General features: G+C 44.4%; 2 protein-coding genes across 2 annotated transcripts in view; both read left to right on the top strand.

Annotated features, from left to right (window-relative positions):
- The window catches only part of LOC122611518, a 113,116-nt gene that overhangs the window by 882 nt on the left and 85,579 nt on the right, over nt 1-26,655 (top strand). Inside the window, 4 exon segments of the mRNA XM_043784654.1 lie at nt 17,299-17,357; nt 20,626-20,854; nt 20,931-21,032; nt 21,122-21,238. Coding sequence (XP_043640589.1) covers nt 17,304-17,357; nt 20,626-20,854; nt 20,931-21,032; nt 21,122-21,238 — 502 coding nt within the window. The 5' untranslated portion in view covers nt 17,299-17,303.
- On the top strand, nt 13,323-13,860 carry LOC122611517 (chromobox protein homolog 1). Its single transcript, XM_043784653.1, has one exon. It carries the CDS (start codon nt 13,412-13,414, stop codon nt 13,772-13,774), a length of 363 nt encoding a protein of 120 aa, XP_043640588.1. The 5' UTR covers nt 13,323-13,411; the 3' UTR covers nt 13,775-13,860.

The following is a 26,655-nucleotide window of genomic DNA, read 5'->3' as shown; positions in this document are numbered from 1 at the left end:
ACATGACAAATTTCCGTTTTTTCCACCCAAGTGCAGATATGCAGACATAAGCGTAAAATACCAACTGTTAGTGTGGCAAAGAAATAATAATAACAAACAGTGCCGACACAAAGAAACGTTCACTTTCGTTGGTGCAAAAATCTCAGGCCAAAGTCATTGTGCGATGAGATTTGATGAGTTGGAAGGCGAAGATGATGAGTACGCAGATGGAAACGGGTCCAAAGACGCCTTGTCACTGAGTCTTTGGTCAGGGCCTCTTCGCTAATGCTGTTTATTTTCTCTGCATCTCATTTCGGATATAACGAAACCGAAACGCAAATAGAAAATATGACAAATAATTGCTTCAAATACCCGCTTGACACACTTCGCTTCGTCGGCGCGAAGAAAGAGTTTGTCAAGCAATCACAAGTGTACCAAAGCAAAGATGAGGTCAAAAAAATATCTGCCTGCGATTGTTTGATATTTTGGGAGATTTCGCAGGCGGATTTGGCGAAATTTGTGGGTTCGTTGATGGAGATGGGAAATCTCTGGCTGCATCTTCTCCTCTGGTCAAACGCAAGACACAAGTGAAGCTACCGGCGCCATCTCATTTGTCAGCCAGTTTCGGTTTGAACTAGCTGGCAGTCATTTGTAAACCATTGTTTTTCTGCTCGTCGTGGGTTTTGGTACTTTGGTTGAAGTGGTTTTTTTTTGTCTTTCCCGAACGGTTCGTGGCTCATCTTATCCCATCTCACCGACCGACTGACTGACTGACTATTTTTGTGTTGCTTAGCTGTTTATGCTGATGCGTTCGCCGCTTGTTTGTTGTCTGCGCGGCAAAAGGTGCAAAACTTTCACTTTATGTATTATTGTTTTGCGTGCGAGCTGCTGCGTTTGTCTGCCGGGAGAAATTACAATAATAATGCCTATAAATTATGAGCCAAAGCGCTTGACTCACTCACTGCGTGGGCGAAAGAAATTGCCGCAATTAAATGAGTCAAGGGACCCAAAGTGAATGCTCTGCTTCGCGATTCTTCTGCAAAGATAAATGGCGTAAGTGTAAGGAGACATGTCTTTCACATTTTGCACAAGAGAAATTTCAGTTATTTTTATTGCAAAATTCATGAGCCAAATCTAAAGACTTAAGACACAAACTAGCTGTTTTCGATGTTCCACGGTACATGAGGTTGATTAAAAGTCTTAAGTCACGCACTTGATATTATTTTTAATGTTTGAAAACTCCGTTAAATAAATAGGTTTGTGCAAATTTCTTCAACGGAATCGGAAGACTTAGGAAACAAACTTGTTTCTGCCGATAATGAGATCGACGAACTACTTTTTTTAAAACCTGGCACTGATAAATTGCATGGCAAAAACAAAAGACTGCAGACACAAACCTAACGTCAGCTAATGAAACCTTTATTGAATGCAAATAAAACGCGAGTTTTATTATTGCCTAATGACCAGAGAAACTCGTGGGAAAGAGATGTAGCTACTTTCGTCGAACTTCAAAGCAACTGGCGAAATCGGGAGATTGATTCCATAGATTTTACGGGTAATTCGTAAGTCATGCTGTGCGTCTTCAGTGCCATTTGCCTGCAGACAGATTTATTATGGGCAAATTCCAAAGACTGGTCGCGATTTGGATGCTCTTTTGGAGCTTCAAGATTGTGACTCAGTTGCCTCCACTAGTTTGCAGCCCCCCACACAGACTGTTGAACCGCCGCTCAAGGTCTTTTCCCAGCCACCAACGGCGGTGCTGCCACTCAAAGCCACAAAATTCTAATTAAATTCGCGCTCGCAAAACTTTTTGCATTGATCTCTTCCAACTGCCGTAAAAATCCCAAAAGAGCTACAGTGTGTGGGCAACGCATACAAATCGATACACAGATGAACAGATGAAGACGAAACCGAGACCGAAGCCAAGACCAAAGCGGAGCAGTCTTGGAGCAGTCAGTGCCAACCTGTGCCCGTCGTCTAACATCATTAGTTTCGGCCATTGGAGGCTTTTTTGAGTAGGCCTCGTGGGCGAACGACCCACGCTCCATGACACAATCGATCCGCCAAGGCCCGACCATGTGGTCCACGGATCTCGAGAGCCGTGCACTTGTTATGCGTTTTCGATTTCCATTCGGTGATGGGCAGCCCACTTTCACCAGAACTCGGTTTCATTTTCATTGCCATATACGAGCGTACTTCTTCGGGATGACCCAAAAAATAATGAAGCATCGCTGCCAAAAAAAAACTGAAAACACAGGCCGAAAGGAAATAAGAAATACTTCGGGGAATAAAGCGAAAGTAAAACAGCGACCAGTTTTTGTGTTTTTTTTGTGGCTGCAGGGCTGCTGCAGCTAAAAGAGCGGTTCGAACTCCGATTCGCAGTAACTCAAAATGATGTCATGCTGAGCGTTGCCAAAAAAAACCCGGCCAGACTTTAGTTTTTTTCCGTTTGGTGGACCCGAATTTGCTGTATGTGTATCAATAAAATGGCTTCGTCTCGTGCAGAATGGAGACCGTGCTGCAAATGCAAAAGTAACCGGACGACTTGGGCCCAGCCCAGTTAAGTTCACATTCAGTTCAACTTTCAGCTTCCACGCCGCCAACACTCCGTGGCACAGTTGTTTTTTTTTCCGTTTTTGGTTTTTTTGTCGTCGTGCTTTATGCCGCTCAAGACCCTGATCGCTGCATATAACTAGCCGTAATGCCGTTTATTTATTTCACTTTAAAAGTCCCTGTCAGCGGCACAGCTCCAGGTTCGGTTGCAGTTGCACTCGCCTTAGCCTCGAGTTAAGCCTTTAAATTTATGACTCATATTAGTTGCAGACTCCGACGCCGACGTTGACGCCGGAAAAAAAACCAACACGGAAACTTTTTAAACTGCAATTTGCAACAATTTCTGCCGCAACTGTAAAGCAGACTTAGCCAAAAACAAAATTGCAAAACTGGCATCCAGAAGGCGAGGTTGCTGGGGCGCAACGAAGTTTTATTACACTCTCCGAAAACGGCAGGAAAATGGGTTGAGTTGTGAGCTTCACGGTTTACAAAATCTAGTTCAGGTTTCTTTCGCCTAACTGCCAAGTAGGAAAAGCCAAGTTAAGTGAATTAAGTGACTAGGAAACGAATAAATTAGACATAACACTTGACGCTCTAAGGCTAGGGCAGTAATTCTAGCAAGTAACTAATATTTTACCACACAGCTTTATTAAGCCATTAACATCATCGACTATAGAAAGTTCCAAAAGCTGCTGAACGAAGTATTCGATTAGCCTGAATGTTCTTTTGGTCATTACCAGGCTCCACAAGCAGATAGAGTATGCAAAACCAAAGCGTCAGCTCGATCTCAAGTTGTGCGGCCAATTAACGGAATGTCTGCTCCGATATCGCTACCGTAATTTAACTTTCAAATGCAGCCCGCAAGAGCAGTTAAAACGGAAAACCCGTTGGAGCCTGCTAACTCTCCAGTGGACCATGTAGTGTATCCCCATATCAGGGCACTTGAAGTCAGCAGGAGTGGGAGCTACATGGTCTTTTGTCTTTGGCTGCTTTTCTGCGCCCTGTCAGTGAGCTATCTGGCTGGCTAATAACTTCATTTAAATTAATCTGGCCAACAGGAGCAGCACGTAGAGCACAACACGTAGAGCACACAACCACTACAATTTAAAATTCAATTACCGCTGCATTTGAAGTTGCCACCGCAGGCGAGCACAAAGCCATAAACATTTCCCTGTCGCCGCCATGTGAGAAGTAGTGGCTCTGTGCCGCACATTGATGCATCCTGTCATTGTCATAGTGCCAGCTCATATCCTGCGGATCGCCGCTGGTCGTAAATTGCAAAAACCGCACATGCTAATCAACATGGGCAACCGCAATTATTAAATTACATTTGCGCGGCCTAATCGAATTGGCAAGGGGTCTTGGTAGCCGGTCGATATGACCAGTGTTTCTAGGCAAATGGCTAGGTAATATGGCCAACAGTAGCCACTGCTAATTTGGCTTGACAGTCGGTTCTCGCCAGCTAAAAGGGGCGTAACTATCGGTATTTGATTTGTCTGCGGAACGAGGAGGCAGGATGATTATCGGCGTGCAAAGGAAGCTTTAACCAAGTGTGGACACTTTGATGGCATCAGATTCAGGAAGAAATACACTGATCTAATCACCCATATAATGTTATTCCCATGCTTGTTGAGGATTCTCTAAAAGTTGAGTATCTTAATTGGTTCTCAGAGTGTTAAGGAGTAGAAGTGGTTGTTACTTTATGTAGGACACACTGTATATAAAACTTGGCTTTAACATGAATATAAAGTGCGCTTTGCATCCGGGATATCTTAGCACTCCCAGCATCTCTACACAATTTCACCATCGATTCGCCGTCCACAAAGTTGTCGGTTATGGCCAAAAGCATAAGCCATGACTCAACTCGACAACGCCTCGAAGGTCGACAGCTGGCGACACTTTGGATGCCGAGTGCGAGTCTCGCAGCGCCGACGGGGAACATATTTGGCTTTGATGGTGCGTGGGCTTTACAGCTCAGTTGGCTTGATTAAAATGTAGTATGGCCTGGCCGACGCCAATTGGCTTATTACCCATGATCCGAGCTAAGACAGGCAAACAGACCCGGTTTGCATGCGATTCTAACGAATGCGAGTTGGCAACAAACATCGCGCAGAGGCGTTTTGAAATGACCGTGGGCGGGGACATGGGAGGCCTTCAACTGCGTCGACTTCTGAGTCCCACACACAAAGAGCTTTTGTAATTAAAAGCTGAGCTGTTTTCACACTCAAATGGTGCGTTGATTGATATTCCCGGCTAATTGCCACAGGCTTGGCTCCAAGTTGTTCCGACTCCGACTCCGACCATCCCAAGGCACTTCCTTAATGGTCACTTACACCAAATGTCAAGTTCAAGTGGCGGCCCTTGGTTAAATAAAAAGAAAAAATACATAAGAAGACGGGAACCGTGTACAATGAGGCATTTGATTGATGTGAGCCCCCCTTGCCGGTCATAATCGTCATGAGGAGGATGAGCATGATGTTGATGGTGGTGCGTCAGCAAGAAAATCGAGGTAGTTCTTTGACTTCTTCGAGTTCCCGGTGCCCAGAGCCAAGTTGCAGGCAATAGAAGTGGATTAGGACCGTGGAAAGTACGTGACAAAAGCCCTCGGCGGCAGTAATCTTCCGCACTCAGAACGTACGGCAGTCGAGTCAAGTTCGTGGTCGCAGTCTTTCGTTTGGCCGACTGCAGCTAATTGGTGAGCAAAACAGCGAACAAGAGCAATAATGTACCGCAGACAACAAATAACAACGTGTAATGAACGCAGCTTACAGTTTTTTCCAGCGATTTTTTCTCTTATTTTCCTCTCCACTCCCGCCCGACATACATGAATGAAAACTAAAGTAAATTGGCCCCCAGTCGTTGGAGTCATCGTCGTTGTTGTCGGTTCGGGACATGAACATCAAGGTGGTCGTGGCCGCTGTCGACTTCAGACAAAATGCAACTACAGAAAAAATGAAAATAAAACGAAAAAATGTATATACATAGTATAAATGCGGTTATATGTATACAGACAATAAATTGCTAAATAGCCGCAGACTCCGGAATCCAGAGACGCAGAATGGGTCGGGGCATGGCTTAAAAATTTATGCCATTTTAAAGCGAGAAATGAAACACGCCCCAAGTGCATTACAATAAATTATAGAAATATGAGTACGGCAACAAAAAAGAGTCTCAAAAACAAAAACACCACTCCACTCCACTCAGCAACGGAAACCGAGAAGCGGGCAGCTCTTTTGGGCCATGATCGCCGCCATCTCTATTATAAAGCAATTAATGCCGGCGATGCTGATTTTAATAATTCATAAAAGCGAGGAGAAATGAACGCATAATTAGGACACCCGGGTGGCCCTACGGATTCCTAGCTCTTCTCGGACTCCCCCTGCAGCATGGGCACGACTTTGGACAGGGCTCATTAAAAATTGCCTGCTAAAAATAGCAGCAAACATTTCTGCGCTGCGGAGTGGAGTTGTCCTGCGCCATCCTCACATATTTTCATATTAATTATCGTGGCCACTTGTACAGCTGTCCGAGTGCAACCTGCTGCTGCTCCGCCACTCGAATCCCCAATACCCAATCCCAGCTCCAACTTCGGATGCAGCTCTAAGTATTCTCCAGGGGCAGATGCAAAGCACGATGCGATGCCCCTGCGCAGATTTCGCCGATTGGCCGCCATTGACTTTTAGCGATAATTAACACCTAGGTACTAAACCAAATTGCAACCGCAGCATCGGCGTCTGCCAGATGCGACAAAAGACAAAAACTGGCCAACTCAACTGGTACCCAATACCCAGTACTCCTTGTGGACGTTTTTAATGGCTGGCTTCTTACATTTATTTTATTGCAGGCAGGCAAACTGGACCTTTTGCTTATTGATTTGCATTTTTACAAGACTTCTTGTTTGCGACACTGTTGTCGCTTTTTATGTCTAGATTTAGTTATTTTCGTATATTTAAATCGCTTGTAGTTGCTGTAGATGCTTCAAGGTTCCCTCGTTGTAACCAGCCACTGGATCAGAAGTACAGGCGGCGATAATTTAAACAGGAATGCTGCGGCCAGGATTAGTTGGAAATATCGCTTTGAAGTCGAGTCATAAATTAAAGCAAACTAAATAAATCAAGATGAAGTGGGGATAGGAAAGCCTCGATTGCTACACAAAGTAGCTTTAACTTTTTTAAATATGTTATGGGATAAGAAACCGGAGTTCTGCAAATTCACTCCTAATGACTGGAAAGAAACCACAATTTCTCGGGGAAAAAAGCTTTAAATGGAAACGGAAGCATAAGAAATTGCTGTCTCGAATCCAAGAGTTGATGATTTCATGATGACACTATTTCCTAACATTTTCCACCGACAGCTTCTCGTCCCACTTTATTATTATAAAGATTTTCGACCATTTTCGAAACTTCCACAAGAGTCGGATAAACTAGCAGTTACGAGCCGCTCTTTAAAAAAAAACCTAGTCACATGCCAAATTTGGCTAAATTGGCAACACTGAATGGCAGCTACCGACCTGTCCGGCCATTTACAATTACCAACGACCATCGACTATCCACCATCCACCATCCGCGGCTCATCCGTCGCGACATTCCGATTGCGATTCCAGTCACATAGTCGCACATCTCCGCCTGACTCACGCTGAGCCATTGTGGCTCGACTTTGGCCCTTTTGGCCCAAGAGCTTCGGTTGGGGCCAAATTGTGCTGCGTTAAATTCAATCAATGCATCAAATCCACATGCACATGCACATGCACTCCATCGCCCACGCGTCCTCCGAGGGAAACCAAAAAAAAAGAAAAAAACAAAAAAAAAAAGGCCTCGAGTGGAAATCGCCAATGGACATGGCTTTTCGAGTTGGCCCGCGTTGCAGGAACTGTCGGACGAATCATAAAATTATGCAGAGCACATACCGCACACGCACACACATGGGGCTATTATACAATAGGCAAACACAACCACATCACATCACATTCGGGCCAAAACCAAAGCGGCAATTGCATAAAACTCTTTTTACGATGCGTGGTTGTCGTCTTTGTCAGTGGTAAACCCAAAGAAACCATCCACATTCGATGGCGATGGCTGCACAGAAAGAAACTTGGTGTGCGTTTTGAGGTCATTTTGGGGAATAGAGATTTTTCTTGGATTTTTAGGATATACAGCTTGCCTAGACTGCTCGTTCAATGCTTGAGGTTCTTTGATTTAAATTTATGCTGTAAGGCATATAAGATTATTGAAGATTTCTTGGTTTTATCCCATTAAATGAGTATTTTTTCCGGTGCATGAAAATGGCGACGCCGGGTCCGGGAACGTACGCAATGCCAGAGGCAACTAATGCCCAAGTATATATAGTTGTTGTGGCTGTTGTGGTGTTCCTCCTGTTGTTTATTGAAGTGCACGACTGCGCGTTATGTTTTCCCCGCTTTCGTTGTCGTTGTTGTTGCTGTGGGGCGCATTCGCAATTTACAACACAAATAAACACGGCCAAGAAGTGGCAGCAGCAGTCGAAGTGGCAAGACGGCAACACCGGCTGAGGTTTACTTCCGCCGGATAGCTACGTACAAATCATATAAATTAGAATGGTAAGAACCCGAACTTGGAGTGGTGGTGACTACTCCAAAAAGTAAAATGAAGAACCAGTCACCTTCTTGAATTTACATTATTTCTGGGTATTTCCGTTAGGCACTGCCCTTATATGATTGATTGCCTTTGCAGCGGATCCCATGCACGGGTCTTCATAGTCATTATGTAACCTCAAGAACTTGAGAGCCGAGGGTGTCCGAGGCACTTAGTCAAATCATCGAAGCGTCCAAAAGGTCACCAGCACTTGTAATTAGAGTTGACTGACTGGCTCTCCTGCATTGAATTAAATCGACTGCAATTTACCTTTCTAATGGCCAGCTCCATTTATGGCCACATGGGGTTTTCAACTGCCACAGTCTGTACTGCACTCCCCAGATCGTGTGTGTCCATTTATGGTCTGGCCAGCCCAACTCCTGCTCACTCCTACTCCTACTCCGTGCTCTCCATCTCGGCCAGACTCTTTCACCCGGCGTAGGCGAAATGTGTGCATTTTGGAAAGCCATCAAAGGCGCCACGGACTCTGTCGATTGGAGGTCAGGTCTGCATGCCACGAAAACACACAAAAACCCCAAAAAAAAAACCCACAAAAACGGGCACATGTGGGCCGTGGTCGCCACACTCTACACTCCAAGAAAGTGTGTCAGTTAGGAATCAGTGCAGCAGGCATTGCAATTGGAAATGGGAAATACATAACAGATTATCTGCTATTTTATGACTGCCATTTCTTCAATTTGTTTAATAGCAATGCTTTTATCACGTTGTGCCATTTTATATGATAAAATTACTTCTTGCTAATCTCAAAGGTAATTGCTAATCCTTTTTTATTGTAAGGCATTAAAAAGAAAAATAGGCGTAAATAAAGCTTGATTAAATTACATGCTCATTTCATCGGTGTACTTTATCACCGCTTGGCAAAAGCATTTACAAGTAAGTGGAATGGATGGGTCATCACTTTCAAAAGCCAAAATATTGACTCCTCCTTGGTGTAATAGAAAAACCAGTTTGCAGACCTCTGCTCCCACAACAAAGGGCATGTCCTTGGCATATATACACTTTGTAGCCGATATTCGCCACAGTGTGGGCCAAAATTTACGGCGACCTGGACATTTACGAGGCTCAGCTTAGACACATTGTGCAGCAAATTGTGGCCGCAATCCAGTATCCCCGTCGGAGGCCAGCCTTTTCAATTAAAAACTGGAAATAAATTGCGACCGCAGCAGCGTAAATAAATATTGACATTTATGTTTAGCAAGGGGCCCCCGAAGATTGCTTTGCCAATAATGTGGCACACAGATTCGTAGACTATAAAAAACCTAATTAACACCTCTGTCCCTCCACCGATCTGCGGATCTTCGGAACTTCTTCCGATCAACCTCGTCAGCTCCTTAGCTTTTAGCCTTTGAAGTTGCATGAAAGAGTTGCCACCAGATCGTCGGGTTGGGTTGGGTTAGCGGCTAATTTCTGGGTTAAATGTGGGGGAAAAAACGAAAAGAACACCGTCATGGCCGGCAATGAAAGCGAAATTTTAGAGTCCGCCGAAAGAGGAGCTCTGCAGACTGGGGGGAAATAAGAGAACAAAATGGGAGGAAAATAAGAAAACATGCGTCGCCCGGAGTCGACATTCTTTTTAACAAGTTGCCCGCAGAGACCAGAAAAGGGCCTAGAGCTGCAGTTGGAGCCAGTCAAAGTCAAGTTAAATACGCCCGCCGTGCGTCGTAGTCGTAGTCGTAGTCGGGAATCGGGAATGGGGGACTGGTCATTTTGGCATGTCCGCTGGGCTCACTGGTTCTCTGGGCACCGGGCACCGGGAGACCAGGCCAGGGCCAAGAAATATCAGAAGATCAAAGGCATTTTAACAGCCTGCGTCCAACGCAAACAATCAACACGGCCCAAACAGCCAGAAGACAACCAGAAGACCTAAAAGGCCTAGATGGGGATGAGGATGCGGATGAGGAGGAGATGGAGATGGAGCTGGAGCTGGGGATGGAGGAGGGTCAGCGCGCAGCGGTAACGTGCCGGCTTAAGGCCCAAAACCTGTGCACTTAGTTGGAGGACACGTACAGGATAAATTAGCAAATATTTGTTTCTTCTCCTTTTTTTTTTATTTTTGGTTTGCAACTCTGCAGATGTTTGCCTTGCTGGGGATTTTATTTCTTATTTAAGCAAAAATTGCATTTAAATTGCTTCGTGCTTGGCCAAAGGTCGGCAATGTAACCTTGACATTTCCAGCCGATCATCGCTGGACATTTCTCCCCTTGGCTGGCTGCAAATAGAGTCCGCCAATGAGGCCATCGATAATGTCTCAATTATGTCAATGCAACACCAGTGACCAGTGACCAGTGACCATCGTCTTGGCCGCCGCTTAGGTGCCATCTCTTAACAAATCGAAACGTATCGACTTGATCTCATTGGGTGCATGTGCATAAACAAAACAGTACAGCAGCACACCATAAACAAGGGGACTGAACTACAAAAAAAAAATGTAAAAAAAAAATAAAAAGAGGGGATAAGCCTTATAAAAACAATACATCAGGCATACGGTGCGTAGTGGCTGTGGCTACTACAAATAAGTCGGCGTCTCCAGTTCAGTTCCCCCATTGTGTTGCCACTATGTAGGCAATAAAGAGATTTAGTAGCTCGTACCATCCAGCCATCTAGCCTCCTGCTGCTCCAGCTCCAGCTCCAGCTTCAGCTTCCTCCAGAATTCCTCATCCTTTCCCTGGCCAGCAGTGCATGTCCTTCTGAGCGGTCAATGCTTCCCGCTGGACTACTGCCACCGCCATCGCCATCTCCTGATTTGCATGCTTAACCTTTAAGCTCGTGCGGCATATTAATCTTATCAGAAACTTGTCAACAGTCAGCTAAAGTCAATCCGATCTGGACGCTTCCCTGCTGACAAGATATATACATTGTTCTCGGATATCGCTTGTAATGTCTCACTCGCCTGGTCGCATATATATCAATATACCATTGAAGTGAAGATCTGCGAAATAAGCGGATAATATGGAGATTTTGTTTAAAGGGCTAAGCTATTTTTTTTTCATATTTTAACATGCCCATGCGAAACCTTACCTTCTTAGAAACCACAACGAACATTTTGTTCTACAAATAGTGTCCAACAGCTCTGTTAATATATATATTTATATCTACAAAAACAAGAAACTTTCGCAAGATTAGAACACAGTGGTATGATCTTTTATCATCGCTGGCAGAAGGACACATCATAAATGTGAGGAATTTGTCATGGGTTCTTGTTGCCCAGTCACGCGATGATCTCCGCTTGAAGACTTAGAAACTGACCTTCAGGCAGAGCCAACATCTACAAATAAAATTCCCAAGAAATACACGAACGTATGTATGTATGAGCCAAACCCCTGCGGATTCCTTGGATCGCGCTCTAATGATTTCCTGCTTAGGATACTGGGGCTCACCCAAAGACCCAAATATGCTGCCGCTTCCCGAGAGCTGTCCCCCTGCCAATGATTAATGTGCAGATCCTTGTCCGTTGTCGATGAGGCGGGAATGGGAATTATGTATTTGGGTTAATGTTACACCGCAGCAGCACTGCTGGCATTGCTTTAATTTTGTTTTAACACAAAAATTGCCAAGTACCAACAGTCTCAGTATTTATTTGATGTGCGCAATGCAGCGATCGGAGCTGCCACTTCGCCTCGGACGGCAATTTCCTTCCGTCGCCGTGGAGCGGCGCATCTTGATCGCCGGGTTCTCAGGCCGTGGCCAGAAAACTGGAATCCCAGAGAACCGATACCAATGCCGATGCAGAAGCCAGTGCTGTTGGCTATTTCAAAATCTAACTGTTAACTGCAAAAGTTGAACGTACGGGCAGCATGCAACATTCAACGGCTGCACCCACGGCAGCAGCAGCATGAACGGCAGTACACTTGAAAAATATATTTTACGAGCAGGATAATTATTCTCGATTAACAATAATATATTTTAGTATATATTATAAAATAAATGGGTTACAATTAGCTTTGCAAATATCAATTTCCTTGGATTGAATTTTCTTGTAAAGTTTACAGTTTATTCTCGGTAAACAATAATATATTTTAGTAAATATTATAAAATAAATTGGTTGCAATTAGCTGTGCAAATATCAATTTCCTTGGATTGAATTTTCTTGTAAAGTTTATAAAAAGTGCAGTCTGCTTACTTTAGAAAGATTTTGTTGTATATAGAAGATGCATCTGAAATGAAATGTTTTTCTAGCTTATAAACACACTAAGACTTATTAAGACAAAATGATATCATACACAAAAACTTGATTTAGTTGGAGAACCATCTTCATTTTGCCCAGTGTTTGCAACTGCAACTGAGCGGGCAGCGAAACGAGTTGAAAGCCGTTTTCCCTGTTTGCCAGCCAGCTCTTGAAAGTGGTTTGTTGTCTAACTGCGTTAGTTGCTGCTTTAAATTGTGCGCCCAAGCAGCTCCAGCGGCGTTTAATGGCACCAACTGGCGACCGGAGACCTCGGCTCTAACTGGCCACCCCACCACCGACTTCTGTTTCTGTTTCTGATTCTGTTTCTGATTCCGAATCGGATTCTTTTTGTTGCTGAAGCGGGTTCTCAGGCGGCGTTGGCTAAATGTCATAGCGGCGGATGCACCGAGCAGATTAATCATTAATCACAGGCCCATCCGAGAGTACGAGACTTCTCCAATATGCGGAAATTACTGGCATCTAGCTGTACTCTCAATATGCCCCATTCCCACCGTCACCCGAGATCGCCTGATGGCCGATCATTTCCGCCGACGAGTTGAGTTCCTTTTATTTGCCTTTATTTTGACACTGGGCCAGCAACGGCAATTACTGGTGGTGCCACCGAAAACCCTCCTCCCTTCCGCCCTGATTTATGAGTTTTTAATGAGCGGCCACTTTACACGAATTCCAGTTAACAAGTGGAGCCGCGTAAGGCCAATATCGCAAGTAATATCGCCGGCAATCGCGCCTTGACATTCGAGTCGTGCGAAATGTCAGATGAAGATGCACCAATGATACGCTCAATGGGCGTTGGAATGCACAATACCCTAACTTAATGCTAAAGAATATGGCTAGTCATGTGGAAATGTAACATTTTGTTTGCAATTTCCCCTAAGCCTATTTTAAGGGTTGCCACTCCAACAGGATTTCAAATACAAATCGATCGTAACAGTTATCGAAACTGAAGCATGTTAAGTGTGTACGCACTTACCGAAACGTGACAATTGGCAACTCATCATCAAACATCTAAGCAAGCTGCCTATTCAAGTATATGAAGCTCCGAAGAAAACAAGAATACATTTAAATGGATCCTTCGATGTCTACGGCTGAAAGGAAGTTGCGCAGCTCCAATTCGACGTCCACTACTCTTTCCATGGAGGAGCAACCAGTTGGATTCGAGCGTGGACTCCAGCCATTGCGGATCATTGGAGTCTGCGACTGGTCCGGCGAGCTGACGTTTTTGATGCAGTGGAAGGGTTGCGACCAAGCGGATTTGGTGCCCGCCAAGGTAGCCAACGTTCGATGCCCCCAACTGGTCATCTCGTTCTACGAGGAGCGCATTCAGTTCATGGATGTCAGCGACCACGAAGACTCCATGGACGTGGACTCCGACAATGGGTATGAAACCACTTCGAGCCCCGCGAAGGAACGTTCATCAAATGAATAGGTCATTAAACATATTCACAAATTACTGTTATGTACCGAAGACATTGCGGATCTATGGATGCCGCCTATAAAGAGTATTGAATCTTCTGCCACGAGCTTTTCACTTTTTCTGGTCACCGTTGTCGCTGGTGATTGATTATGCATTTTCATGCGAACTGGTTGCTGCTGATGCTGCAGTTTGTTGGCATGCGGGCAGGTGAATAAGTGACTTTAGCTCGGCCCAGCCACGCCCTCCGCCTCCTGGCCACAGCTTGATGTTGGAGACAGGCCGGCGGCATCAACTGCCGGGCGCGAAATTATACATGTATGTATACACTGAGCGAAAGGACTTGGTGGGATTTTGCAATTTGAAAAAAATATGCAGTTTATCTTGTATATTATCAATCAGTAACAGTTAGCTCAGCCAAACTTTTGCCAGTGCACTTAATGCTGTCAGTGACCTTCACATCGGGGCGTTGGAAAACCTGCAATTAGAAAAGAAGGCTAAGCCGCAGGATCAGACCCAGCTCACAGGCTCCCTTTCGCCGGCGCCTCATCATTCGTGCAGGCAACTAAGTAATACATAAAAAAAAGGATTTAACAGGCGGCGCGCCTTCCTTGCAGCGACATTTTGACATTGAAAAAGTATAATTAATTGATGGGCCCACCAGCAGGTGGGCGTGGCCAGGGGCAGATTAAATCGATTTATGCAGAGATTTATGGCAAGAGGGCACATGGAAAGAGAAATAAAATGGGGCGCCGCCTGCCATTACGAAATCAATCAAAGCCCAATTGCCACTCACATGCAAAACGCACGAATTAACATGAGAAATTCCCAACTACTGTCGATTGCATCGATGACGCGTCAGCATCCGGTCGCAATCTTTTTGGGTGTGTTCACACTAGCCCCCTCCACATTTCAGTCGATGCGCGCTGCACAAAATGTTTGCTTTGCGAGAAACCCATTTTTCAAGCTATCAGCATTTATTTTTAATAAAGATGCCATCATTAATTTTACGTCTGTGTGTTTTGGTGTAGAATGCTGTTGTATTTGTTTTTCGGACGATCGGGCAAAAATGTGTCACTGGCTTCTTTGACTTTGATTTAGTGGCTAGACAGGTTAAAGCAAGATGAGATCATCCCCCGGCGAGGAAAAGAGACGGGGATGGCGGCAGTGACGTTGATAGCGTTGACAGCCGCCGCATCAGAGCGAGATAGCAACCGAGGAGATCGGGGCAAGGGAGCAGCCAGTTTCTCGTTTCGCAGATCAAGAGATTCAACGATTTTTCGGTCTTTACCTACTAGTCTTATAAATCTCAAGTGACCGGTGGCTGTTTGGCCTTCATTCAAAAATGATTTGACATTGTACAAATATTTTGATAAGATCTACGATCTGTGTAGATTTGAAGTCGATGGTGCCGTTAGCTTGAGTAGAATTGAGCTTTGTTTTTTGGGTGAAGAGTTCGTTTTAGTTTGCTTAATAGCTTAAATTACTCGCAATTCTGCTTGCAAAAAACGCTTCCTGTTTCATTCCGCTTGTTCCACGGCTTCACTTGTTGAATGCATCACTCTTGGATTTATCGCACTTTGCTGAGCGTTATCGAGCAATTACCATCACTGCTCAATTAAGCTCTGCTGTGCAACTGTTCAATTGTAAAGCGTAAAAAGCCGACAATTACAATTAACAGCAGAAAGAAAGCCATTAAGAGCATCTGAGATAGGAGTTCCTTCGATTTGCCGTGGCTGCCGATAATTTGGAAATTTGAAATACGTGCTGCAGATGGAGGCGCCGCGTTTCCTTCGCTGCCGCATTGCACTTCGTGATTTGCAATCGGTGGAGAAACAAGAAACCACATTTGCCACATTTATCACGCACATATATCAGCTTGTCAGCCAAAGGGAGCTGCCCAGGAAACCCCAATACCGGCCAGTTAATCCGAACCCAAACCCAAACCCACCAAATTACGCTCATTTCGCGGCCACATAAATTTATCGGACATCAGAGAACACAGTACTTTCCGCAGCCCCAGCCACAATAAACATAAGCCCGAGTTGGAGAACTACCACTGGGGGCCCCAGCTTTAATTAAGTGATCATGAACATGGGCAAACACAAATGGCCAGGGGCCGCGGACTTGGATCTGGAAACGGCCAAAACAAGATTAGAAGACGCCCGACTGCCCGGGCTTCAAATGTCGTTAGAATGGAGCAAATCTCTGCGCCCGGATCCCGGGCCACAATGCCCTTTATGGCCAAGTCAGCAAACAAGACGCAAAACCCCGGCTGCCAGAGTAAGCCACTTCCTTCTGCTAACTTGGCGAACTGCAAAGCGCATGTAATTTGGCTCAGAGTGTGTATTTTATTTAAGCGTTTATTAGCTGATAAACTGAAATAGATAAATCGTGGTCCAAAAGGGAAACACAATCCTTGGCCTGCCTTTTACCTTTAGCCCGTTGAAGGCTTTATGGCCAACCCAAGGCGCTGTTTTCCAGTTTACGCCACTCGCAGATAGTGGCAAATACTTTAACACACGTTAAAGCATTCATGCCGGGCTAAGAAAGTTGTTTTTTCACGCCCGTCTGCAGTTACAGTGGGCTCTCGATAGGGCGGAATGGCTGATGTTCCTCAGGCAATTAGTTAAACATAACAACTGAACTGGAAACAACATCACAATTCTAATACTCTTACAATATTATATTCTGTTTAATAATAGGACATTTCTGTATAATCTTGTACACTGTTTCGTTGAGAAAACTCAATTGTATATTTGTGACCTGCAGACTAACGCCTTCTTCCCACACACTTCCGTCTCCAGCTGTCTCATGTCATAATCACGAAAACTCCCACCTACCATATAAAGATGCTATCGGACTTCGCACAAAAATGATTACGTTATCCCAAAAACCCGGGCGTCGCCAGGGGAAAACAATTTTCTGTCATTCTACCCAATTAACACGCGGAGGGAGTCCATGCCCATTTGACGTTTTTCTCGTTGCAAAGACCAAAGTCTAATGAAAATCAGTCGCCGGACTGAAAACACAAAACTGAAAGTGGAAAACGAATGCGTGAGAAAATCGCCAACAGGTAGCAAACAATGAATATTGCGGCCATTAAACATTTTCTGTTTCGCCAAAGGTGTTCGGGCATTACTATATTTTTTCATGCCGGTCCCGTTGTTGGATAAGTTTTCAGGGAAAGGCGAAGGAAGCGATAAGCCTGGGACTCCAGACCCAGACTCGTGTTTGCGCATAAATTTCAAGTGTCATTTACCCGACTGGGCATTTGTCTTTGGTCCCTCCTTCATTGTTATTTTTTGGCACCTGTTCGAGATGACCAGGCCAATTGTGTTTTGTTTGTGCGTGCTCAACATTTTTAAGTTAATTATTTTTATTTGTTTTACTTTCGGCCAGAGCCGAAAAGCGTCTTATGCCTGAAGTGGTTATTCCCGGGTGGCCTTAATTGTATTTATATTTTGTTACCCAACATGCTATAATTGATTTTTCAATGGTTATTAATGTGCGATTTTTTCTCTTTGATCTCTTTACAGCAAAAATGAAAATATTTTTGCCACTAGTCACGTGGATAGTGCTACTACTCTCGAGTGCAGTAAGTACCCCATAAACAATATTCGTTATTAAGCTAATTAGTGTTAAGTTGACGGGGTTAAACCTGAATATCGATGGGATTAGATCAGAGGCTGCCAGCGGCAGTTAGCGCAGGGGTCATAATTAATTTATGAGTTCTCGAAAGGCTCAGACAAAAGGCTTTACGCCTCGCCGGTCGAGAGGAAAGAAAAATATGATTAAATTTACGAGCTGCCACCTCATTATGAAACAAATGTCTGAACAAATAACCCAAGAGAGAGATCCCAGAAGTGAAAGAACTCCAATGATTAACAAATGTTATTTTGAAGCGATATAATATAGAATCCGAAAGCGAAGTGGAGGAAACAAATTATAACGATGCTGGAACCTTTGATGACCTAACGGTATTCGGACTGGTCTCATGCAAATGAGCCATAAAAAAAAAATTACTGCAAAATGACTTGGGCATAGCGAGAACATATCTATTTATTAAAACTAACAGCTAGCTGTGAACTGTGCAAGAGATTGAGAGGAAGCGATGATGCTGGGCAAACAATTTGGCAGCCAGAGATGAATTTCAAGGTATAACGCAGAAAACCAGGCTAGAAAGACTGACTAGTAATGATAGGGCCAGCGGAAGAGCAGAATCACAGCGTCTGCGGTCAACGACTGGCCGAGGAACCCAACGAACCAAACGGAGCCAATCGATGGAAGAAAGCCGAGAAAACGTAATGAATAAAAATAGCCGCATTAGCTGTAAAAACGCTTTGATAGTCATCGATTTATGCAGTCGGCGAGAGGGGAAAGGGTGTCCGGTGTGAATGAGGGAACTTCGAGGGGCTTTGAGAAATTGGCCAAAGAGAATTCCCTAAGCCGAAAGCCAAGTTCATTGACTCCTCTCTCTGCCGTTTGTGGTTTTCTTTGCGACACTCTGTCAATGGTTCCATGGCGAGATTCTTTTACGGATATTTGCTTTCCTTTGTGCGTTGAAACTTGATTTATGCGAGGCAGTCATAATTCATTTGATTAGCTAGATGGGATCATAATTAATTGTGGATTTCGAGAATGCCTTATTTTTTCTCAAACAAAAGACTCAGGCAACGAACTTGCCGGTTGACGGATACTTTGTTGTTTTGAGGACAATATTTGCAAATGGCTTGTATGAACTTACCACTCCCTACTTACAAATAAAAAGGTTAAGCTGCTAAGTAAACACATTTTTTAAAATTATTTATTTTAGTGGAATGTTAGCCTTAGAGATTTATTATTACTAAATTTCAGTCCAGTTAGGATGTGTTGGATTGAAAAAGAAAAGAATTCTGAAATAAAATATATAGTAGTAGTTTGGTTTTTCCAAATACAGCCGAGTTAATACCCATTGACAGTTATAACGGATGTGCACTTGAGCGTTGACGTGCAACGTCGTCATCTGTCTGCCGTTGTCATTGCGCCTGTTAACAAGCCAGGCAACGAAAAATTGCGCATTGTAGTCGCTGGCATATGCCGCTCAATGTCATGGGAGCTTTTGGCGTTCAGCAGCCGCATCATCATCATCATCGTCATCGTCATTTTCAGTAGAGGAGGCATCAGTTGGATCAGTGTGTAGCATCAGCATCCCCATCGGCTTTGCACATCTTTGCTCGCACGCCTTTAATTGTTGCAGCACACTGCGAGTATTGCTGCCTCAGTTGAGTGCATGTGGTGCTCATTGTGCCGCCTGTCAATTGATAAAAGTCGCAGAGTCGGCGGTATCTATTGTTTAGCAAGGCCGTTAGCGTTGCATGGCGTGAAGTGAAGTGGGTACAAAGCAATTGAAAAGCCACAGCCACAGCCACATAGAGTTCTACAAGAGAGCCCGCCTCCATCGTCTTCCTCCCGATAAGAATCTGCCTAAAACAATTCGCGGCTAAACTTGAACTTGACAGCCAGTGCCTCATGTTCACACCTTCCATGGCGGGGTCGTAGAGCAATTTAAGCTGCCTTTTTATGGCCTCCCTGGGCTCATTAGGCGCCCACAAACAAAGGCAGAGAAAATTGGCCTTAAATAAGGAAACTGGGGAAAAAGGCAGCAGAAAAGAACCTTATACTTAATTGAGACACTGAACTCGGCATTTAATGGCTTAGAAAGGAAAAGATTTTAAGGCAACGGAAAAAAGCCATATTTGTAGTACAAATATTTATAGTGTACTATAAATCAATATAAACGTACAACATCTAAATGAGCAAGCCTTAACCAGAACTCGTTACCAATGGTTAAATCATTAAGATACTCACTTCTAAGAGTAAATCATAAAGTTTTGTTGCTCAATAGTAATCACTAAAAGAGACGTGCATGAACTCTGGTTATTTATTGAAGAAATCTCAACCAATCTTGTTTTACAAATATTTAAGTTGCTTCCAAATCTGATCTAACCACTTAATAACTATATTTGAGCGTAGGAAGTCGAACTGAACAGGCTACAAAAATAGAAGTACGATCACATATGTATCACAACGGCTAATGCGACAATAGGTACATGTATAGAAACTAGTTTTAATTCATTTTTGCTGGAGCACAAAAAGGTCTTAAGTGACAAACTTGTTTTGCAGCCAGCTATCTAATACTGCCAGCAGAAATGCCACAAAAACAAACCAGCCAGTCGCCAGAGTTTCGGCCAAGAAAATATGGCAAGCGGCGAACAACTTTTGTTTTGCTAAAAGTAAAATCAGCCAAGTGTAACAATTAAGTGGCGGCGGAACAACACAGTATAGTGGAGAATGGACCGGTGTATCTACATATAATACCTCGTACCTGTACGATCGGGTCGTGCCCATATGGACCACATCGGGTTGAGAAATCTGAAGAAGCGCTGCCGGTGCTACGCCTGCTAAGCTCGCTGTATCTAATTTGAATCTAAATTAGTTTAGCGAACCAGCGCTGGGGAACCCTAAATACTATCATCAACGAAATGAGGTTGCAGCGAAGGTTGGCATTAGGAAAAGGTTTAACCCTTGGTTGCGCGAGTTGGGGATCGCTACTATGTTTCATTCTAGAAAATCAGTATTATGATCTGTTTGTAGATGTAGATTGTTCTTTGTTATACCGAATATTATCATATATTTCCAGAACTTTTTCATATTAGTTTAAAAGCTGTTTAGAGAAGGTCATTGCGATATATTTTAGCTCAATTAGCTAAATATAAATATTAAAATAAGCATTACGTTTAAATTGGGTTACTAGCAGTGACCGTCCACAACTCTTCGTTTTATTGCCGGCCATTACCTAATTTATTTGTATCCTGTGCTTACAGGTACATTCACAATATTCACAACAACCGCAACCATTCAAGACGAACTTGAGGGCGAATAGTCGGTTTCGCGGCGAGGTCTTCTACCTGAACCTCGAGAATGGCTACTTTGGCTGCCAAGTCAACGAGTCCACCGAATATTTGCAGCTATTCAACCTATCGAAACTATGCGACGGTACCCAAGATTGCTTCCTGGGTGCCGATGAGTTGAGCAAAGAGCTCAAATGCACAAGTGAGTATCTATCTAAGCGGGAATCGCTTGAACGCCTAATGGGTTTGCCTAACCCCGGATCGTGTATTTTCCGCAGATGACTGTGATAAGGATGGCACCAAGTGCACACATGGCGCGTGTTTGAACGGCGTCTGCCATTGCAATGACGGCTACGGCGGTTGCAATTGCGTGGACAAAGGTGAGTCTGATTGTGTCTGTTCTGGTCTTAACTTACACAACCGTTAAAATCCCCTGCTAACTCCCCAATTTCTGCCCCCCCCTCCCCAGATGAGAACGAATGCAAACAGCGGCCGTGCGACGTGTTCGCCCATTGCACAAACACACTGGGCAGCTTCACGTGTACCTGCTTTCCGGGCTATCGCGGCAATGGCTTCCATTGTGAAGGTAAGTTGTACACTGCGATATTTGAATAGTGTATAAATATTATACAACATAAATTAGGCAAGGATCAAAATACCATAAGAACTACCCCTCCATCTGTGTAGATTGCGTTCTGTTTTATCAAATTCAATTTTCTAATTCAATTCAATTTCTATTCATCCCCTTCATCCGAGTATTTTCTTTATATCAAACGAAAGACTCATCTGGTGATTTTCTCCGTGTAACCTTAGTACACAGCCTCAGTCTTAGTTTCATTGTATTTGTTAGCATAATGACTGACCAGCCAACGAAGCATCGTACAGATGATTGTTGTTTGCCGTTTTGTACTTCCGTCAACGTCTCTTTTTAGCCCAGACTAAAGGCTTTTTGTAGTTTGGCCTAACGGTTTGTGCCATTCCCAGCACAAAGTCGTCTCGAGTGCCCAGCCCCCAAAGCTGAAAATGTAACAAAAGACGCGCCAGACAATAATATGAAAGCTTTCTCAGCCAGAATAGAGTAATACTTATCTGCGAGGTAATAATAATGACCGTGTAGCGATTACACTCGAGTGCTTTGTGGCAAGGCTGGAGCGGATTTGAGAGCCACAGGCGGCCAAACTAATCCCAGACTGGAGCAATCTGGATGTTAGTTGGATCTCTTGGCCAAACGAATTCCGAAATATCTCAATCAGTTTCCGTCGATCTGTGCTACAGTTTTAATCCCAGGGTCGGTTCCATTTGCTCGTTAGACTAAGTGCCGCACAGCAGGGGCATAAAAAGCCAGAAGATATAGAACTCTCCGTGGGCTGGCGCACCTGTTGCTCCATGTGAGCGAGTGCGAGTGCGATTACGACTTGGAGAGTATATGACAGTGAGAAACCGGCGTTCGTAATTGGACTTCGGTTAATGTTACGTAATAAAAGCAGATTACGGCATCGCTAAAACCAAAGAAGAACGAATCGAAAACAAGAACAACAGCGAGAGCAGCAATAATAACTAGGAAAGTCCACACCGACCTCCTCCAACTCCTTTTGAACCCATCGCAAGTAGTTCAGTTCCAATAGGAGATGATGATGGCGGTGATAATGATGCGGATGGATCGGAGGAAACCGAACAATAAAAGCCACAGCATTTGTGGCAATGCTTTCGCGCCATGCAGCACACACAGCCACATCGTGGCTGTCTTTTAGACGGGGAATCAGTGTCATGTAATCTGACCCCGTACATGGACACGCCAGAACTTTCAACACTCCCAGTGGAGGAGGATGAAGAGGGGTGCAATGACGCAGGGAGGAGTCCATGCCACGCCCCACCTGCATTCGATGCAATGCGATAACGAGCGCAAATTTCACAGACACTCTGACATTACCCCGCAACGTATGAAGACGTTGCCAAGATTCTAGATTACATGTGACGAGTGATGTGGAGGAGACGGGACGATCCGGGAGGAGAGTTCCAGTCGCAAAATGGCAAGATCCCATCCAGCGGCAGGCATGCATAAATTCTGAGCAGCGGCGTGTAACGCCGGCATCGCATTTCAGTCGCATTATCTAATTCTTTTCTATAGAACTTTTTCTCGCATATTATTCACGATGGCATGATTGCGCTCGCCATGTTGCATTGGGGACAGGGCCCTTCTCGAGAGACCCAGAACCCGAACCCGAACCCGTAGCAACCAGCACTTCCAATTGTCTGTAATCATCTGAATTAGTTTTAAATGCGCTGAGAAAGTTTTACTCGCCATCCGTCCATTTGCGTGGAATAGTTGCATCTTCATCAGGGGCACGCACTCCCTTTCCCAAGGCGAATGCTCTTAAATACACAATTAAATGTAGGCAGCACCAGTAGCTGATTGCATAATTCTACATATGATATAGATTGAGTATCAGATTGCGCCAGCATGTGTTTTGATACTTGACAGGAATATTATAGACCGTATATTGTAGTTTTTAATTTGTTTGCGTATGAAATGCCCAGAAAAGTACACGAAGCGAAAGAATTGTGAAGGCATTATTTACGATCCCATTACCAGTGGTATGATAATGGAAGTCTTAAATCTTCCTGAACAGGAACGTCTTGCCGCCATCCTGCAACGCCCAGATTTGCCATGGGATTCGAGGTGTCCCCTGGCGTTATGTAAATCCAGTTTCAGCATGAAGTTCACCCAATAAACTTAGCAACAAATCACACTGCTCTTGGCCTGACAAACCCACTCTTTGCCGGCTCAGAGACACATTTTGCGTGTTGCAGTGGTGTGCGAGTGTTTGGCTACAGGTGGATCTACCTGTTTTCCTGTTTCGCATTTGGCCATTTCTTTCCTTTTTCATGCATCTAACGGTGGTTTGTGGCAACACCTGTTTTAGACTCTGTGGCGCATTATTTCATGTTCATAACTCAAACGCGTTCGATGGCGATGGCGGTGGCGATGGCTTCGTTAACGCATCGCAAAAGTCCAGTTATGCAATGACTATTGAAAAATGAAATATACACACGCGGCGAGAGAGAGTGGGTCTGGGGGTGCACTGTGCACATATAACCATCGATCCTTCTAATGCATTTGTCTCGCAATAAAAATGGAGTGAACCTCTCGAGCCGAGTGCTAAAATTTATATCCACTTGGCCAGCGCCAAAAGACAACAAGAAGGCGCAAATACAGCAATGACTTGGATCGACTGGTGCTTGTTGGTCCGCTGCAGCTTAGCCAGGCACGTTCACCAGCGGCGGCTGCTCCCTTTCGTTTCGCTAACTGGGGCAGATCATTAAAACGGATAAAATGGATTGTGCCCACGTAGCAACGCCGTCACAGTCTCAGCTCGGGGTTTGGGGTTTGGGATACGAGGCGGTAGCGTTGTCGGCGCTTAATGCCGCCTGTCCTCAAAAGCCCCAAACGGCACTGCCTCCATCTCCAGCTGCAGCTCCGACAACAGCTCCATCTCCATCTCCATGGCCGCCTCCTTGTCCCGCTGCCACTGCCAGGCCGAAACCAAAGCCAAAAACCGACACCAACTTCAATCTGCCGACTTGGGTCGGGCGACGCACCAGTTGGAGATCAGCGTCAGTTGATAAGCGTTGCCAGTTTTTCGTTCCGTTTTTTTTTTAATACTCTTCAAGGAGGGTATTAGAGTTTCAACAAGAATGAGCTTTATACTTTGGACCTAAACAATAATGCTCCAGTTGAAGATCATAAAGTTAGATATCTTAAATCTTTATTTCGATTGAATATGACATAGATTGCCTTTGATATTATATCGGTAATTTGAAATAGTTTTTAGAGTAATCTCAAAATCGGCCTTCACAGTTGACTTGTTCCTTGGTTGTTTTGTTTTGTTGCTGTGGCTCCCTATTTTAGGCCTCTTTGTAGTGCAATTTTTTTTGTTTCGCCAGGTACTTTGCACTTTTTGCATATCAAAATGGCAGCAATTAATTCTCATGTCGAAGCCGGCGCTGATAAGGCATGAAAATGGCTTTAAGCGTCGGCATTGACACGCCTAATTATACGCGCGTGTGTTGCCACATTTACGCACAAATGAGGGGCGGCTCCCTGGAGGAAAGCCACCCATGGCTTTGGATTTCGGATTTACCAGTGGTCCGTATCCGGATCCGGATCCGGGTGACTTCACTTGCGGGCCGACCTTGATCTTAGAGTATACTTAGTGGCACGGAAAAACTTTGGCGCATAATTGTGTAACAAATTGTTAACTAATTTGCGTTTTCTTTATAACTATCTATGTTGGTTTATGTTCATTGTGTTGGTTTTTGCTCGAGTTCAAGTTCAACTGCTGGTCCGACATAGTTGTTTATTTGTTTATTCGGGCTGCTCGTCAACTTTGCCTGGCAGTGGAGCATGAAAGTCATGTCCGCTCGTAAATTTTATCTCTTCTATATGGCACGAATGTCATAACTCAAAATGTTTTGCACACAAATGCAACAAATGCAGCAAATGCTAATTAGTGGCACAATTACACAATTTATTAGATAGACGCCAACCAGACCAGACTGCTGCCCATGTATAGAGATTAGGTTTAGCTTTGTGTCTGATTGATAATTAGTTTTAATTGAAGCAGAGCTGCACTTTGATTGGCCAACAAACAGTTGAGTATTATTCAAATCAGCACAGCATTATATATCATGTTTCTGCAGACAGGAAGTATGAAATCCATCAGGCGAAACTGAAATTAACTTAGAAGCTAGAAGTTTCTTACACATCAAATGGAAAGAAATATATAGATATAATAATGTTCTAAGCATTTCCCTTATTCTGCATTCGTGCGTGTGTGTGGTTTTAATGACCAGATCACCGCCTTTTAAAATGCCACTTGGAACTTGAAGCAAGTCTCGTTCTTACGATTATGGTTAGCAGTTAGAGACGAACAGGAAACCCAAGAAGACGACCCTGCTTAAGGCAGCCAACGAGAATTATGTCAGCATCATTTCAGGCAATCATTCGGCTTAATCACATCGAGTCACGCATATTTGATTGCTTTTAAAGCGGTCAAATCCGATGGCTAGAACATCTACTGAAAAAAGAGCTTTGCCAAAAACTGATTCTATTTTGCAAGAGCTAAAAAAAATTAATCTGAGTGGAAGCAAAATTAGATCCACACATCGCAGCCGAGATTCAAGGTTTAACGGGCTGTGAGAATATCATTCCTGGCAGGAGATGCAATGGGCGTGCTAAGTTCATTAGACAGCCTTTGGTCAATGGCCCGATGGCTGGATGCGAGATGCGAGATGCCTGGCCTGCTGTCGTCTTGCAGTCGGATTGCATAAAGTAATTAAACTGACATTGAAACTTAGAGGAACACAGAATGCTTCCTGCTTCTGGAAGAGAACTCCTGGTTTGGACTGCCATTTGGCAGAGACCAAGAGTGGCATGGGACCAAGTCGACTCGACGAGGATGATGACATTGAGTAATCAGAGTTTGCAATTGCAACACACTGCGCGGCGATGTCGGGCAAACATGGAATGCTGTCATATCAGTCGGTTGTTAAGAGCAAATACCAGTTTCGGCCCCGCCGCAACCGAGTGATGATCCTCTTAATTTATAAGCTAAAAACTAGTAATTATAACTGAACGGCAGACTCGTTCTGCTTGTAATTATAAGGCCCTCGATCGCCCTTTTTCTCCCTTTGTCCCACTCTGGGATCCTTGTCTTTGGCTTTTGCCAACTTTTGTACTTATGTCATATTAGCTATAAATGTACAACTTTTGCCTGTTCGCCGGCCCAATGATTAATGGGCCCAGATTGCGATGGAGCGGCTGCCCATGCCCATGATTCCGCCTGCCCTCTGGTTCTGTTCCCTTCCTACCATTCTACCATCCTACTATCCCATCCAGCCGAATTGCCGCTTCATTGGCTACGACCGTCTGCGATATTGAATTCTCAATGCGCTGCGCGCTATTGGAGCAGAAAGTTTTAATCACCAGCTCATCCTAAGCCA

The sequence above is a fragment of the Drosophila teissieri genome, chromosome 2L (assembly GCF_016746235.2).
Source record: "Drosophila teissieri strain GT53w chromosome 2L, Prin_Dtei_1.1, whole genome shotgun sequence".
NCBI classification, from domain to species: Eukaryota; Metazoa; Arthropoda; class Insecta; order Diptera; family Drosophilidae; genus Drosophila; species Drosophila teissieri.
Note: the sequence above shows the minus strand (reverse complement) of the source record. Positions and strands in the feature narration are given on the sequence as shown.